We start from the raw sequence: 18,224 nt of genomic DNA, 5'->3' as shown, positions 1-18,224 counted from the left end.
GTGAAACTACACATCCCAGCATGCCTTGCCATAGTTTTAGCATTCCCTTATAGCAAAACTGTGGCAAGGAATGATGGTTTCACAACAGTTGGAGGGCCATAGTTTGGATATGCCTGTTCTATCCTATTATAATCCTTTTCAATTTCACTCAAAATGTTAATTTGCTTTTGGGACAGTGATAGAGAGTGATAAATCATCAGCCAATCAGCTCCTTACTGCCATGTCTCAGATTGGGTTTGAAAATTACAGGTAGGAGCTGATTGGCTGGTTGTTTATAACTCTCCACTTTTGAAGCTTAATACATCTAGCTGTACGTTTTATCTACCAGGGAATAACATACTTATTTTCTATAGGACTTGGGTGTTAGTACCTAAAATTAACTATTCTGATTGTTAGAACCTTAAAAGACCTAATTCTGTTACTTAAGTTGAAACTATATAAATGTGCTGTGGAAATGTGTGTAATGAGTAGCTATGATATGTAATTAATACACTGTATACAGATGTTTCCTGATACAGACTTGCTGCATAGTGTACGCACCCGGGATCCATGCACTTCTATGGGAAAGCTGCAGCAAGCTATTTAATTTGTGTAGCTCCAACCTGCAATGCAAGTCATGAAACAATTATATATTCACATACAGTAGGTTTCTGCTGGGCTTTCAGCAAGATCACTGAAACTTGTTGAAATGATTCTTGTCCATACATGCAGGCTCCTTCGTCATAATTCATGATGTAGACGGGTGAGATGAATAAAGCTTGCTCAGCAAACAGAAGTGGTAAAACAAGATGTTTTAGCTGGCGACAAATTGCTGTAATTCGTCTAGGCCTCCACACACATAACTGGCACAATCACAAATTCCCTCACAAGTCAATGGTCTTATAATAAATGCATTAATGGCATAAAGAATGACAGTCAAAAGGTTGACAGCGTCTAGGTCTGCTCCAAATGGTTGACATGGACATGGTGAACATGGTATTGGTCTACGAATGAAAAGGTCGACATGAGTTTTGTAAAGTTGTCAAATTGTAGATTTCATATCATGGACCCCGAATTAGTGTAATAAATTGCTTCGCTCACCATGTTTTGGGCATGCTTCATTCCTAATCAGAATCCAAAATATCAAAACACTCACGTTGACTGTGTTACGAAATTTCACTATGACAACCATATGCATAATGAACACACTGATTGTCAACCGATCGACCGGATAGCACCAAAATCAGTGTATTGTTGCTATATGTGGTCAGGAGCAGGCGTCACTGTTAAGACACAAAGCTTGATTCAGATGTGTACAGAAAGACAAAGGACTAGTCAAAAAAAGTTTCCATGGAGGAGTTTCATCCAATCTTGTTTAATCACAAAAAGTATTGTAAGCATCACATCAGGATGTCATGTAGTTTCATGAAAAGTTATATTTTTAATACTGATAAGAAAACGGGATGCAGTCAAAATCCCGACGGTCAAAATCCCGACAGGGTCAAAATCCCGAATGGGTCAAAATACCGACAAGGACAAAATCCCGACATGGACAAAATCCTGACATTTAAAATCCCGACAGGGTCAAATTCCCGACATTTAAAATCCCGACAGGGTCAAAATCCCGACATATAGAATGTACAAGTGAAACAGTCTACATGCCTTTCGGTCGACAGGTGCGAGGTCGACATGGGTATTTTCACTGTTTTTTGAACCGTCATGTGCCGACAGGTGGGAGAATAAAATAGTGTGCCGAGCGCAGCGAGGCACCGTGCCCGAAGCATTGCGAGCGATGCGAGGGGCTGCGGTTCCCTTGCAACTGTGTCCATGTCGACTGTGTCGACATTCGGGTAAAAAAAAACTGTGAAAAAACCCATGTCGACCTCGCACCTGTCGACCGAAAGTCATGTAGACTGTTTCACCTGTACATTCTATATGTAGGGATTTTGACCCTGTCAGGATTTTAAATGTCGGGATTTTGACCCTGTCGGGATTTTAAATGTCGGGATTTTGACCCTGTCGGGATTTTGACCTTCGGGATTTCATACCGAATCCAAGAAAACATTGCAAACATATACAGTAAGAAGGGCCTGATTCAGAATTGATTGCTAATTATAGAATTAGCAAATCAAGTGATTATTGAACTATTGTGCATGTGTAGAGATGGAATCAAGCATGTGCGAGGATAATTAGCGACAAGAAATGCATATGGATAGTAATCGTAATCCTTTTGCAGTATGACTGACAGGAAGCCGGCATTTGGAGGCAGAAACCTGCCATTTTCTGGGTGTGTTTGGGAAAAAAAACAGGTGTTTTTGAAGAGGGTCTGTGACTTTTGCAATGACCACTTCCAGCCTGTCTAAGTCGTAGATTAGGGGAAGCCTCAGACGTTTCACTTATATTTGCCACAGACAGTAAAAATCCTTTTGATGGTCCGTGTATGGATTTGTGAGTGGATGGCGATCAGCGATCCATTCGCAATTTTGCAAGGGGCGGTTACTCGTTCTGTGTGGGCGGGGGCTTTCTCCTCACAGTCCACTGCAAATTCACATAATAGCGATCAACCCTGATTTGGGCCCTAAGACTGTACATTATATTACCAAATATTAAACAGGTAAGATATTTATTTAAGTGTCATAATTAAACAGTCTGTCACATATATGAGATAAATGTAATTAGGATGTTAGAGATCACAAAGGAAATACATTCCCTTACAAAGACACTGGGGATTTTATGGCCCTCGAAATTTGAAGGTATCTCTAGCAAAAAAACTTTACTGGTCTTAAGAGTTTTCCAGCCTTTTCTGAATAATTCTAGCTACATCCTGGGCCCAGCAAAAGGTGGCAACTAGTCCCAGTCCTGATTATTGCACCAAGGACTGCTTCGTCTATGCAGTGGCTCCACGGTATAATGTAACCATACTTCAGATACAGTAAATGAAAGGAATGGTGTAGATAAGAGGGGTTGGGATCATTTGGTCTACAGCATGATGGTCGACAGTCATTAGGTTGACACCATTAGGTCGACATGGGTCTAGGTCGACATGGGAAAAGGTGAACATGGCTCTAGGTCGAAAGGTCATTAGTTCGACAGGTCATTAGTTCGACAGGTCATTACTTCGACAATATCTATGTCGACAGTCTAAAGGTCGACATGGGTTTTTTCACAGTTTTTAGACCTGAATGTCAACACAGTCGACATGGACACAGTTTCAAGTGCACCGCATCCCCTCGTATCACTCGCTGCGCTCGCAATGCGTCGGGCACGGTGCCCGCTAAGCTCGGCACACTATTTTATTCTCCCACCATATCCTAGTGGATGGTAGGGCATGAAATACCGATTGTCGGCACATGTTCGCTCAAAAAACAGTGAAAAATCCCATGTTGACCTTATGACTGTTGACCTAGACATTGTCGAACTCATGACCTGTCGAACTAATGACCTGACGAACTAATGACCTTTCTACCTAGAACCATGTCGACCTAGACCCATGTCGACCGTTTCCCATGTCGACCTAATGGCGTCGACCTAATTACTGTCGACCATCATGCTGTAGACCAAATGACCGCATCCCGATAAGAGGGTAAATATGATTTTGTAACCATTGGATGTGCATGTCAGATTCAGCTAAGACACAATATAAAGATGCTTCTTATCCTTCAGATTTCTCAGAAGCAGTTCTGCCTTGGGGACAAATAAATGGTTTTATGCTTACTTTGATAAATTGTCTTTAAGGATCACCAATGACATGTTATTTAAACTAGAAATGAGCGCAGACCCCTGTATTTTGGCTTTGGTTCTAATTAATCATCATGTTTTGTTTTTTGGCAAAACCACCCTTATAGGGCCTACACACAGAGTGATTTTGGCCAGCGACATAGCATGCCCGATTTAGCATAGCCAAATTCCTTTGAGCACCCCAGCATCTATATCGTCAGAATGTACAAAATGTGTCAGCGATATGCGTCAGTGATTCTGCTTAGCGATTTAAGCATGGCAAATTCTTCTCAAGCAAGGGAAAAAGAAAAAAAACTCATTAAAATAAAAATGGGCAGTTCAAAGGGCTGGGGAAGTTCCTTTTTGTCTGTATATAGCGGTTGCCATTTTTTTAAAACATTACTGCATTTTCTAGCTGGCTGGTTGGAGTTTACAGAGCTTGGAGTGCTGTTATTTTGTTCGGTCCTGACTTTACAAAGCTGTTCTTTTTGAACATGGATCACTACATGATGCATGAGGAGGATGAGATTCTTTTGCTGTACTGCCAGGGGCTTGCTGTCGTGGATATGGAGCAGAAAGCGCGTTGGCGCAGCAGGGAGCGCAGACTTGCTCGATCCTGCTGGGTGAAGCATTGGCTATAGTATCGGGAGACCCGGTCTCACACACCGTTTTTGCAAGAGATTCGGAAGAATAATCCCCAGGACTACAGGAATTACCTGAGGATGAATGAGGAGATGTTCCAGGAGCTTCTGCAGCTTGTCTCTCCCCATATAGAGCAGAAAGTCACTCATATGCACAGGCCCATCTCTGCGCATGACCGGCTGGTGGCGACGCTGCAGTATTTGGCGACCGGCATATCTCTGGAGGACATCAAATTCACCACGCTCATTTCACCACATGCGCTGGGTGTGATCATTCCAGAGACGTGTCGGGCATTATACATTGTTCTACGAAACGAGTACTTGAAGGTAAAGATTGATGAGGGGGCAATTATGTTTGCACAATGTAACTGCAGCAAACTGACATGTTTAAATATGTTTAATGTTTATGAACAGAAGACATCCCATACAGTCACAGTTCAATTGGCAACAAGAAACCTCTGAGCCTTCTTTTCCATGCTATGGGGGTAGGATGGCAGTCATTTTAAGTTCTGCCATGTGGGATGGTGCTATGGGGAAGGGGTGTAGCATTCTTTGTAATGTGGCCCTTTCACACAATACCTTTTGTAGTGCAATTTTTTAAAAACATTTTCTACACTGATAAATCTGCTTATTAATGCAATGATTAAAAATGGTTTGCTTTCTTTCTAGTTACCTACAACTACAGTTGAATGGAAAGAGATTGCATGGGGTTTTGAAGAACGGTGGAATTTCCCAAATTGCGGGGGGTGCAATTGATGGCAAGCACGACAGCATCACTACTCCTGCTAAAAGTGGATCCTTGTATTTCAACTACAAGGTATATGTCAGTATAGTTCTTATGGCCATAGTTAATGCGAACAATGAGTTTATATTTGTGGACGTTGGGAAGAATGGCCGGACATCAGATGGGGGTTCATTAAAAGACCCTCCATTTTATCAAAGGCTGATGAGTAATCAGTTGAACCTACCTGAAACAGAAGAATGCACACATGGGCTAAATATTGTCATTGTAGCCGATGAGGCTTTTGCTCTTCCCCAATCGAAACCTCTCTTATGAGAAACATATTTTTAACTATCGGCTATCAAGAGCCCGCCGCATAGTTGAAAATGCGTTTGGGATCATGTGTGGGAGGTTCCGCATCTTCCACACCACTATCAACCTCAGGGTGGACAAAATTGAGTGGGTTGTGTTGGCATGCTATTCTTTGCACAACTATCTGCAAAGAAACATGACACGGAAAGGCCTGCAAAGTAATGCAGCAATTGAGGAGGCAGATTTCAATGCTGCCAGGTTGTCTGGACTGGAGAGATTAGTACAGGGAAATCCTCTATCCCGGGCCAGGGCTGCCAAGAGAAATCCTGGGCCCCGGTACAACAGCGTCACGGGGCCCCCCTGGAGTGGAAAGCGACAGAAAAGAGGTGTGGCCATTAAAGGATATAGGGGTGTTTACCACACCGTAATGCCCCAGCGCAATATGCTGCACACTGTAATGCCCGATACATTATGCCACACACCGCCATTTCTCTGAAACATGATGCAGCACACCATAATGCCTGATACTATGCTGCACACTGTAATGCCCCTGACACATTATGCCACACATTGCAATACCCCTCACACCTAATGCATACCTCCCAACTACGGCAGTGGAGAAAGGAATATATGTGCTTGCCGCAGGCACGCGTCAAAAATTTTTGGGTGCCGTTTTGTCGCTGTGAGGGCATGGCCAGTGTCTAATTCCCACAGGACCGTCCCAAAAAAATGGGATGTCACACAAAAATCGATACACACTGACTATGCCACACCACGTTGCCCCCCACAGTAAGGCTTCTAATACATTATAAATTACCTGCTTGTTGCCAAGGGAGTTAATGTCCGTTGCCAAGGGGTAAATATGCATTGCCAGGGGTTATTGCTTGTTGTCAAGGGGAGTTAATGTCAGTTGCCAGGGGTTCTTGCTCGTTGCCAAGAGGGGAGGTAATGTCCGTTGCCAGGGGTTTTTGCTCGTTGCCAAGGGGTTAATATACATTGCCAGGGGTTATTGCTTGTTACCAATGGGTTTATATTTGTTCCCAGGGGTTAATGCTCATTGCCAAGGGGGGTTAATGTACATTGCCAGGGGTTCTTGCTCGTTGCCAAGGGGGGTTAATGTCCATTTCCAGGGGTTCTTGCTCATTGCCAAGGGGTTTTTAAATGTTTCCAAGGGGTTAATATTTTTTGCCAGGGGTTCTTGCTCGTTGCCATGGGGGGGTTATTTCCATTGCCAGGGGTTCTAGCTCGTTGCCAAGGGGTTAATATGTGCCCGGCCACCCGCCCGTCAGCTGCTGCTGCCCCCTGCTTTACCCTGCCTTCCCCTGCGCACAGAGAGCCAGACGCTAGAAGTCATTTTTCACTTCCAGCGTCTCTGAGGAGCACAGCCCGGCAGCGTTACCAGGAAGTGCAGAACTGTGCTTCCTGTCAGACGCTAGAGGTGAACTATGACTTCTAGCGTCTGTCTCTCTGGGCCTTATTTTGGTTCATTCTTTCTGACAAAATCCTTCTTAGATGGACAAAACCATGTGCACTGCAGGGGGGGGCAGATGTAACATGTGCAGAGAGAATTCGATTTGGGTGAGTAATTTTGTTTCTGTGCAGGGAAAATACTGACTGCTTTATTTTTACACTGCAATATAGATCTCACTTTGAAGTAAAACCCCACCCAAATCTAATTCTCTCTGCACAAGTAACACCTGCCCCACCTGCAGTGCACATGGTTTTGCCCATCTAAGAAGGATTTTGTCAGAAAGAATGAACCAAAATAAGGCCCTCTGTGTGCAGGGGAAGGACAGACAGGGGAAGCCGCAGCTGACGGGCGGGTGGCCGGACACATGGGCGGGCGGACAGGTCCTTGTCCTCCCTACGCACCCGCAGCCCAAAAAATATATTTTAAAGTGTGTGTCCGGACCCGGACCCCCCTGGCAGGCCCAGGTAAAATGTACCCGCCCCCCCTGCCTCTCGACGGCCCTGTCCAGGGCCAAGCAGGTACGAGACCAGTACATGGCATATTTTAATGGAGTGGGTGCTGTGGGTTGGCAAGACTCTGCAATTTGACTTTAGTTGATTGTCTGTTTCAGTTAAACTAATCCATTTTGTTTCAAAGCCGTCACAACAGTATGTTCTTTTGTGGTTTTAAAAAATGACACCTTACCAGAGTGTTTGCAGCACTTGCTCTACACTCCTCACTCCTTGAAAAAGATTATTTTTCAAGGGGAGAGAAGTCAGGAGAAGTGTTGCAAAGAGGAACCATATCTGTACATAATAGAACTTTAAATTAACAATAAATAACATATTGTAATGAAATGACACCATACCATTTTTTTTTTTTAATTTACTGAAAATACTTTTTTAAATATATTAAAAGTATAAAAGGTTTATCAACAATATCAGGCCAAGAAATGCCTCTGGGCCACAGACTTTTCAAACCAAAAAAAAGGGATCAGGCCAACAAATTCACTAGAGTATACTAGAGCCAATAGAAGTGATGACACCCAAAATGTGCAAAGAAGAGATAGCAAAGGTAAGGACATTCTTTTAGTGAAGGACACACAAGAGTGACTGATATCGCATCATTCTGGAGTCAGGGCCAAATTCTGTATCCAAGCAGACAGTATGGTTTACAAGGATTCAAAAACGCATGGAAGAGCAATTTTTTCAACTGTAATAATTTAGAAAAAATAATTTAGAAAGTCTAAAAATGTATAATGGTAAAAAAAACAGCATTGTCCTGTGCTTGTGTACTCAGCATAGCAGAGTACACTCCAGTGGACAGAGTGCTGGTGGTGACTGATGTGGCCGGGTTGGGTGAAGGGGCTCCCATCGTATGAGGAGGGGCAAGCTGCGGAAGAATTCCCGGCGGTTTACTATAGGGTTGGTGATAGGGATACTGTGGCGAGGGTCCGCAAGATGCGTAATGCATCGGGTCGCGCATTAATTTCAGGTCATCAGGAATGTTTTTATCCTGGGCCTGAATTATTACATCGTACACGATGCGTTTGAATTTTCGACGGGTATCGTCATCCATTGAACGCATCTCCGAGTCTGCTGTATTAGAAAACTGCCAAATTGAATCAATAGGCTTATTAAGCCTTGCCTCCGCAAATTGAAAAACTTGCTCAGAGCTGCCAGCTGCAGATCTTTTGTCTTCTTCCTCTGCCTGGGTGGTAGCGTTGGCAGGGGGGTAGAGGTTGAGGTTTCTACTTCCTCACATTCAAGATCTGCAGCCTCTGTAGTCTTGGACGTCTCCACAAACAGCTCCGGAGTAGCATCCTGTAAAATAAAAAAACTAAATGTTAGAACCATGAATAATGATGACATGTCGCATATCTACTGTATATGTGTTGAAACTTACCAGATCCTGGCTCTCCTCCTCTTGCCTAATTGGAGACACAGGATCCATGTTATTCTGCCCATGCGTTTTCGGTCCAGCACATGACACCCTCATCATGCTTTTTTTAAAACACTGATGGCGCAGTGGTCGCCTCACATCCCCCCCAAAACAACCTCCTGCCCACATTCTTGCGCTGGGGGGACGGGGGTGCGGCGGACGGCACATGACACACTCACCCATAAGCATGCCATTAAAGTTTACATTGGTGGCACAGTGGACCCCTCTCATTACCACCCCACCCCACCTGTAATAATGCGTTGGTGTTGCATAGTGGATCGCATAGTACTTACCAGCACCAGAGGGTTTGCAGCGTGTGTTCTCTGTAGCAGCAGCATGTAGAGAATGGAGAGGAGGACTGAGGGATTGTCCAGGTGAGGAAAATCGCTGGTCGCTTGAGCACAAAAAAAGAGACACCACACAAAAGGCGCCCGATATGCAGAGTCTTGCTAAGCGATATTACTAGATTGATGGGACATGCTCATTCTTCTTCTTACAATGATACCGACGTGCGGGGCCGCGCATCTATATAGCTATAGCCTCCACACACACTGATGTATGCTTTCTAAGCGACCTAGACAAATCGCTTACAAAATGGCTCCAAATCGGTATGTGTGTAGGCCCCATTAGTTTTAGTGCAGATTCCCATTTCAGTTCAGTTTGAAATCATTAAAAAATTGATAATCACTGTTAAAAAACAAATGATGGAAAAAGTCAATAAAAACAGCTAGGATCATGTAATTCTTGCAATAAAAAAATGCATTTCAGATTTAAAATTCAAATTATGAACTTCAGGTGGATTTCAATTTTCTTAATTACTTAACATGCACATCTTGGGGTTAATTTACTAAGATGGGAGTTTTATTGAAGATGGGATGTTGCCCATAGCAACCAATCAGATACTACTTATGTATTTAGCACCTTCTAGAAGATAATAGATAATATCTGGTTGGTTGTTATGAGCCACTACTGCAATATAACTTCCAACTTAGTAAATGTACCCCATTTAATTGAAACAGATTTTTTTGACACTGATCTCTTTTTGCCCCTTCACATACACTGCAATATCACACAAGATATTGGGCAATTGCCCTATAGCTCCTAAATAACTTTAATGATGCTTGAATACATTACACAAACTTCCTCCACATTTTATTAAAAACACAGGTGGTCAAGTTCCCAGCTCTACAGGACTGGTTCACTTTCACTCTCCTTCATTGTCCTGAACTACCTATACTGTATCTCTTGTCGCTTCATTTTATTCTTTTATCGTCACAGTTTGCACTGTTATAACTGACTACATGTCATGGCAGTGCATTATGTAAGACGGAAATACATTTAAATAAGTTCTGGGTAAACAAGTCTGGTACAAGAAGTTGCAGTAGTTCTCATCTTTGTATGGCAATTGCAAATTGACATTATTTAGCAATCTATGTAACAATGAACAATTATGTTTTCTAAAGGGTGGAGCAATGAAACAGAACACAAGCTGGGAGTGGCTGCTGGCAGGTAAACCTCTGCCCTCGCTATGTGCAGGGATCACTTGTATGGATCAAACTTTTACAGACATTCTAAAAAGTGGCTCTCAAGGACATGGAGCTCACTAACCAATCCCGTGATGGGACTAATGGATTCAGCAACTCTGCATTTCAGGTATGTCACTGTGTGCATTTATCCTATATAGGGTAAATTCATCATGTTCAATTTGTGAGTAGAGTGACAATATATATATATACAGTATATTTAAAACTTAATTCAGTAGTATTATTCAGGAGAGAGCCTGGTATGCAGCTATGCCCGTGTTGTTTTGGTCACCAACACATCATTAGCAGTAAGATACTGGACACAAAAGATGGATGTGACATGCCAAAGCCTCCGTTGTTTCTCTGCTGCCACTTCTGTGTCATGACTTGTACATGTACTATCTTTATGCCAAATGGGTCAGTGTCCCGTGGAAGAGATGGCAGCACTGCGTTCTGTGTCACACACTGCACCATGTGGCTGCAGAACTGGTGAGGTGGCTGGTGATGGCTTTTGTTGGAGCATACCTGAAATTGTCAACAGGATACTGACAGACATATCTAAATGACAGTGACGTTCATTTCTGAACATTAAGAATTATCTATTGAGCAATTTATATAGATAGATAGATAGATAGATAGATAGATGCCTTTTGTATTTTAACAGTGTGTTTGGGATGGCGCATTTAAGAATATGTTGCATATGCCAGTGTTTCCTTTAAAGCAGACTGTTGAACAACACATCCCAGCATGCCCTGCAATGGTTTTAGCATGGATAAATAGCAAAACTGCATCAGAGCATGCTGGGATATGTAGTTTAACAGCAGCTGGAGTGCCAAAGGTTCCCCATCCTTGCTTTAAAGCGAACAGTCTGGAAATGAGTTATTACTACACCCTGACCAATGAGCTTCTATTCTAATTGATTCCTTCTAAGTAACAATTAAAAGTCCTGCCTAGTTTTACATTTCATATGCACATTACCATTAACTCCTAATATACTGTTTGTTTCACTCTTATTTTATATATACGATATATTGCGTAACAGGAGCTCTCTTTATTTTGTGTGTCACAATTTCCCATTTAGTTCATCATTAGCATTGGTTTATGCAGGCTCATATAGGTGATTACTCTGTAACTTGCACATGGAGTAAAATATATCCCACTGAAATGACCAGCCGAGTATGAAAATAAGCACATTGTATACGTTTATTATTATAACTCCTTCAATTAAACAGGACTAGATGTGTCATCACCTGTCCTGCTGAATAAGGTTAAGCTCAACCATGTTCAGTGCATTTAAAAGGAGATGGCACTTATATTGAGTTACTAAAATATGAAATGCTGTTATGGCTTAATATGTCAAGACACAATAATACTGTAAAAAATATATATATTAAAATACTTTAATATCTATATATCAAGTTAATACGAACAACTAAAAAGATTCCACAACAATTAGTTAATAACACTTATTAGTTAACACACTGTACAAATAGGTCAAGTGCCTTTAGAAGTCATATGAGTCCACAACAAATACATGAAGGGCTAATGAGCCAGGCAATCCAGAAAAGCGCTTCCACATCGGGGCCAATATAAGAGTATCAATGTAAAAATCCTCTATGTGGAACTACAAGTTTCAAAGTTCCTTTTACTTTACTTTCACTGCACCGAACAATACAATTACAGTAAATGCTATTTGCTTATTGCCAGACAGGAGGCAAGTATATATACCTGATATCAAGTGTCCACACACTGCTAGCAATGCGATCACTCCCCTGGGCACAGTAGCTGCCTGGTGTCTCACAAAAGCCGCTTAGTGCAAAGTAACTCTGTGCCAGTCCTTCGGAAGCACTCGCCAATATGATGCCGTTCATCAATCCCCAATCTCCAAATGTAAAAAGTGGCAGTGGTTTCTGTGTTCAGCTCCACCACGATTATATGTGGACTCACCAATAGGCACTTAAAATTATCCAGGTAAGTGTCCTCCAGTGTGGGTGATGTACGTCTGATTTTGCCCCTTTTATTTTAGTGGGCTTTATCAAAGAGCAAGTAACGAATGCATCACCCATACTTGCCTTACACTTCTAAAATGCTTGGAAGACTCCTGACTTTCAGGGAGATCTACTAAACCGTCCTCACATGGGAAGTGAGCAGATCAGGAGCTTGTGATGCGGTGATTTGTGGAGTATAATGCCATCATGTAACCATCCCACACTGTAGCATATTGCATCATTGCTCCGCAGTGAGTGGGCGCTCGGCTAATTGCAGTGCTTGTCCTGCAGCAGTTTAAAAAAAGGATAGCTTGACCCTTTTAATACCATAAAAGACCAAAAAACATGAAAAACTGCATTAGGCAAAATTGTTTAGCAATTATTTATGCACATTTATTTATATATATTTTAGTTTTCACTGGCCAGTGACAGAATAAAAACACAATTTGTAAAAATTAAATCTAAAATAAAAATAAAGATACTTAGTAGTTAGCGTAGCGGCCCTGTCAGAATCAGCGTCCCCCCGACCTGTTCATACCTCCACTATCCACGTCAGCGAGATGATTTTATAAAGTGTGGTGAGCGCAACGAGCCACCGAGCTGGAAGTGTGGCGAGTGCAGGGAGCCCCACAAGGGGATGCGGAATACATGTAAAGTAATCTGCGTCCCCTCGCGGGGCTTGCTACGCTCTCCACGCTTTGGGCACTTTATAAAGTCAACTCCATGCTGACGTGGATAGTGGGGGTATGAACAGGTTTGGAGGACACGTACCGCGGTACCCACATGATCCCCTCTCCGCCGGCGTCCGCCAGGGCAGGGGATCTGGCAGTTACCAGCGTTGTGTGAGAGGCGCTCACTAGGCTTGCCATGGACGCCGGGGACAGAGCTGGGCTGCCGTGGAGTCACTACACTAACTACGCAAGGTAGCCATTGGCTGCTGTGGAGTCACTACACTAAGGCCCTTATTCACATTGGCGCGTACGCATGCGAATTCGCACGTTTCACCCGGCAACCCTCACTGCGCATGTGCAGCAAGCGCAATGCGCATGTGCAATGTCATGAAAAAATGCTCGCAAGCAAACTTTCGCGGAGATTTCTCCGTGCGAACGAGTTCATCAGTAGTAGGCGTGCAGTGGGCGTTAGCATGGGCGCGACCATTATAATGAGCAAAAGTGGGCGTACACATGGGCGTACACATGGGCGTTCACTATGAGTGGTGGGAGTGCTTTCGCATGAGTGCAAGAGGGATTGTTCCCCTCCAACGCAAAACTTTTCGCCAGCTCAAAGCAGGTTTTTCGTTTCGCACTCCTTGCTCCTTGTAATGTGCTCATTCGTACGGAGCAAACACACACACAAAATGGCTAAATCAATGGGTAAATCAATGGCACCTGCACACTATTGACACCAATACATGGTTGATTTCATGAGACAATTACCTCAGCACAACTTCTGATTGCATACCACCAGCAATCAAGTGTTAGCAGTTACAAACTTCTTCTGTTGCTAAAGTTATTTTGACCAAACCAATGCGCTAAAACCAAACAAATCCCACCCTTATAAATTTGCCTTATGTAACATACCACCACTATTGTCATTTCTACTCTGCTATATTTAGCATGTTGCCCCTGTGAACATTAGTCGACATGTGTCACCTCACATGCAACATAGATATCAGATACTTCCTTTACAACACAACACATGTGCATACTAGTATTTGGTTTGCTAACATTTGGGGAGTAGAGCATGTTCGTTAGCAGCTAGAGGTGAGTGTGCGTGCGCAAATGTGTGGGCGCGTGCGACCAGTTACACGTACGCACAGCGAAAGACCACCCCCCTTACTTGTATGGTTGCGTGCGAATGATTTCGCAAGCGCTGTAGGCGTGCCTTCGCCCGATGCGTGCGTGTGGTTTTTCCCGCAAGAGTGCTTGCGAATGTGCATGCGAGCGCCTGAACCTGAATGAGGGCCTAAGTACGCTAGGCTGCCGTTAGGCTACGCAGACAGCGTAGCTTAGCCTACACTAAAAACGTAGCATAGCCGGTGCCGTGCTACTACACAAGTACCAACATAAACAATAGAAAATTCACTGAATACTTAACAGACAACACAGAGAACACATAGGGTGTAAGTTGTAGACATAGAGAAATTGTTTAGTCTGTTGTTAGTCCATTTGGTTAATGGTTTCCTCACCCTGGTTAGTTAGATTTTAGAGGGTGAGTTCTCCTTTAAGTTGTTAGTATGATAGTATAGTCCTTTACTATGTACAGCAACAATAGAGATTAGTTTACTGTCTGGGCAGACATTTTATCAGGTACAGTACCTTTACTTGTTCACAAGGTTCGATTCGCAGCATCACATCCCATCACTTTTTCTTCTATCTCTTCTTCGAGAAATGTATGCAACTAAGGACGGTATTCAATGCTGCCGGCGAGGGGTTTCTGTGGCGAGGGTAGCTTTTTTTCGGCGAGGATTGCAGAAAACAAGCCATTTTCATTGTCTAACCCCCTCTTCATCTGCTCACCCTATTCTATGTTCCTGGGGAAGCCTCTCCATCAGGATTCCCCCAGAATCCCTAAGCATATAGTGGTGACCTTCGCCGTTTTGACAACCGCACTCGCAATTTCCAACTCGCTGGAAAAACCCAGGCGGCGAGTGCAGGGGGGTCAGTTGAATACTGACCCGCATGCTGTAACGGAAAGCAATAGGCACTGCTCGCTGTCACAACTCATCATGGGGCATTGAATATATCCCTATGTCTTCACCATCAGAGCTGGATTTAGACCTCACAATGACCTAGAAAACACACTGATTCCTCCTCATTGGTTGTTAAAATAAAAATAAAATACAGGATTCAGGGGTAGATTTATTAAGCTCGGTGAAGAGATAAAGTGTCTGGATTTTATCACCAGCCAATCAGCTCCTAACTATGAAGTTACAGGATTGGTTTGAAAAATTACAGGTAGGAGCTGATTGGCCGGTGATAAAATCCAGACACTTTATCCCTTCACCGAGCTTAATAAATCTACCTGTCAATTCACACTAGGCCCCTGGTCCCCCACTAGGATCCTTCCATGATCATTGTAAACAGGCATAAATGAAATATTACTTCATAGCTTCACAGATCAAGGGCCAGATGTAATAAGTGATAAAATAGAGAGTGATAACGCACCAGCCAATCAGCTCCTACTTGTCTTTTTTCAAACACAGCCTGTTACATTTCAGTTAGAAACTGATTCGCTGGTGGTTTATCACTCTGCATTTTATCACTTTTCAAGGCTTAGTACATCTCCCCCAAATGACTAGATTGTGCCTATGGAAAGTAATCTAGTAATCAAAAATCATCAGAAGTGTACTGTTAATAGCAGGGCCGGTGCTAGGGTGTCCGGCGCCCTCCTGCAAACCATACATTTTGCGCCCTTTCACATTGCCATTGCAACAAGCTGCAGCCCGATTGTGGGAGTGTATACAACATGCGATCCTATGGAGGATCTCGGGTGCATGTACATGTATGCATACACCATCTCAGTGCTGTGTCCACAAAATGTTGCAGGCACTAAAGGTGTACATACACGCTGCGAGAATCGCATACGTTATGGGCAAGATCGCATCGCACGGCATGCATGCAATGTGTGTGCGATGCGATCCGAAAGCAGTACAAAAAGTATGTGCAGCACTCGTGACTGAGGGGGAAAGGAGGGGAGAGAAGGAGGAGATGGAAGAAGAGGGGAGGAGATAGAGGGGGCGGAGTGTTGAGGACTGGCAGTGGCACTGGCACAGCACACTGAGAAGAGGGAAGGAAGGGGAGGCGGTGCTGCTACCTGTTCGTCATTTGATTGACAGCTGACAGGCGCAGGGAGCAATAGGTAGGGGGCGGATCCGGACATGACATCCAGGCATTCACAGACAGCGCTACATGCCTCAGCGCAAGTGTCCGTGAGGAAGAGGGGGCAGGTCGCAGGAGGAGGACAGTGTGTGCGTGGTGCAGGGAGCTGCTCAGCCTCTCCATACTGCCGCCCGCTGTCAGGCAGGCGCTGTGGGTGGCATGCAGGAGGCAGTGACAGTGAGGGCTGAGGCAGCTTTAGCAGAGCAGGGAGGGAGACAGCACCTTTTCAGCATGGCGCCTCCCTGCTTTGCAGGAGCTGCTGAGTGGGTAGCGCCGGCCCTGGTTAATAGCATATTAGACACAACACACTGAAAAACTCTTAGTGAAAATAAACAGCATCATTTACAGAGGAGAAGAACACATGCTATGCTAGGCTAGTATGGACTGCTACCATGCACATATATAGATACTGTAGGAGCAGCAACAGGTAGCACAGAAGATGTGGAACTGTTCAGCTGTCCAAACAAAACTAATAGCGAGCATTACTTCTAGTAAACAGAAGAAGAGACTTGATACTTGGTAAATACAACTGATTTTACATTTGAGATATCTTAGTAAGGATCCACCAAAGGCACATAGACTACAAGAAAATCTTAGTATTTGGTTTTTACGTTAGTCAGTCACTACCATAAACTACACCTCCAGGCTCCTATTTCCAATGCAGTATCATGTAAAGTATTCTTGCCCTCTACCTGCAAAGAGATCACAAAGGAAATGGATGTAAGAATAAGCAAGCAGCATAACTTCAAAAGATGTTCAGGTGCATTATCTCTGTATTTTGTAATGCTGTCAGGTTTTGCTATTTATGACTAGTGACCCATTCTAAAGTACAAATACAGAATAGTTAAATAGTGACCACAGAGTTCAAACACCGAGTCCTCACTTGTCACAGTTGACAACATTTTAAAACACTTTCTAGCTGCACATAAAATATGGTAATGACTTGGGAATGCAATAGATCATGACAATTAACATTTTCATGATCAATTTTAGCCCTTAATGTCTATTACTTCTAGATTGAAAGGAAGGCCATGCTGCACAATGTATCATGGCCGCCGATTCCCCCCATGCACCCCATCGCTCCAGCACACACTCCCTGCCAGCCGATGCTGGCACCCCGCCAGGTCCCGGCATTGACCAGATTGCACTGTGTATATACATTACTCCTCACATTATTCACATTATACCCTTAGAAAAAAATCCTGAGAAAATATTGTATTTTAAGCACCTCCATGGCCACACTGCAACCCAGCACAAAGCAGTGTGTGCTGGGCAGAGGAGAAGAGCTGCAGCTGCTGCTGTCACCTAAGGGGAGGGGGCCCGGGGCCCCCACTGGGCCCTTCCATCAGACTTTGGCCTGGGTAATTTGTACCCCCTACCCCTTTCTCTCGGCACCCCTGATACCACACAGTAATGCCCCTTACACATGACACACATTATTAATGTCCATATAAACATAATGCCCCTTACACATTATGCCAACCTTTATTAATGCCCTTCATACACATAAAGACACACATAATGCCCATTACACATATGTTGCACATTATTAATGCCCTTATACACATGACACACATAATGCCTGTTACACATATGTCGCACATTATTAATGCCCTTATACACATGACACACATAATGCCTGTTACACATATGTTGCACATTATTAATGCATTTATGCATGACACACATAATGCCCCTTACACATTTGTTGCACATTATTAATGCTCTTATACACATGACACACATAATGCCCATTACACATATGTTGCACATTATTAATGCCCTTATACACATGACACACATAATGCCTGTTAAACATATGTCGCACATTATTAATGCCCTTATACACATGACACACATAATGCCTGTTACACATATGTTGCACATTATTAATGCATTTATGCATGACACACATAATGCCCCTTACACATTTGTTGCACATTATTAATGCTCTTATACACATGACACACATAATGCCCATTACACATATGTTGCACATTATTAATGCCCTTATACACATGACACACATAATGCCTGTTACACATATGTTGCACATTATTAATGCCCTTAT

The 18,224-nt window shown here is 43.4% G+C and overlaps 1 protein-coding gene across 1 annotated transcript in view; it reads left to right on the top strand.

The window, feature by feature from the left end:
* Window positions 1-10,227: 10,227 nt before the first annotated feature.
* SLC28A3 (solute carrier family 28 member 3) overlaps window positions 10,228-18,224 on the top strand; it is an 83,786-nt gene continuing 75,789 nt past the window's right edge. The window contains exon 1 of the mRNA XM_083158337.1: window positions 10,228-10,414. Within this exon, the coding sequence (XP_083014463.1) occupies window positions 10,355-10,414 (60 nt within the window). The 5' untranslated portion in view covers window positions 10,228-10,354. The remainder of the gene's footprint in view (window positions 10,415-18,224) is intronic.

Source organism: Crinia signifera, chromosome 1 (genome assembly GCF_055691185.1).
Source record: "Crinia signifera chromosome 1, ASM5569118v1, whole genome shotgun sequence".
NCBI classification, from domain to species: domain Eukaryota; kingdom Metazoa; phylum Chordata; class Amphibia; order Anura; family Myobatrachidae; genus Crinia; species Crinia signifera.
Note: the sequence above shows the minus strand (reverse complement) of the source record. Positions and strands in the feature narration are given on the sequence as shown.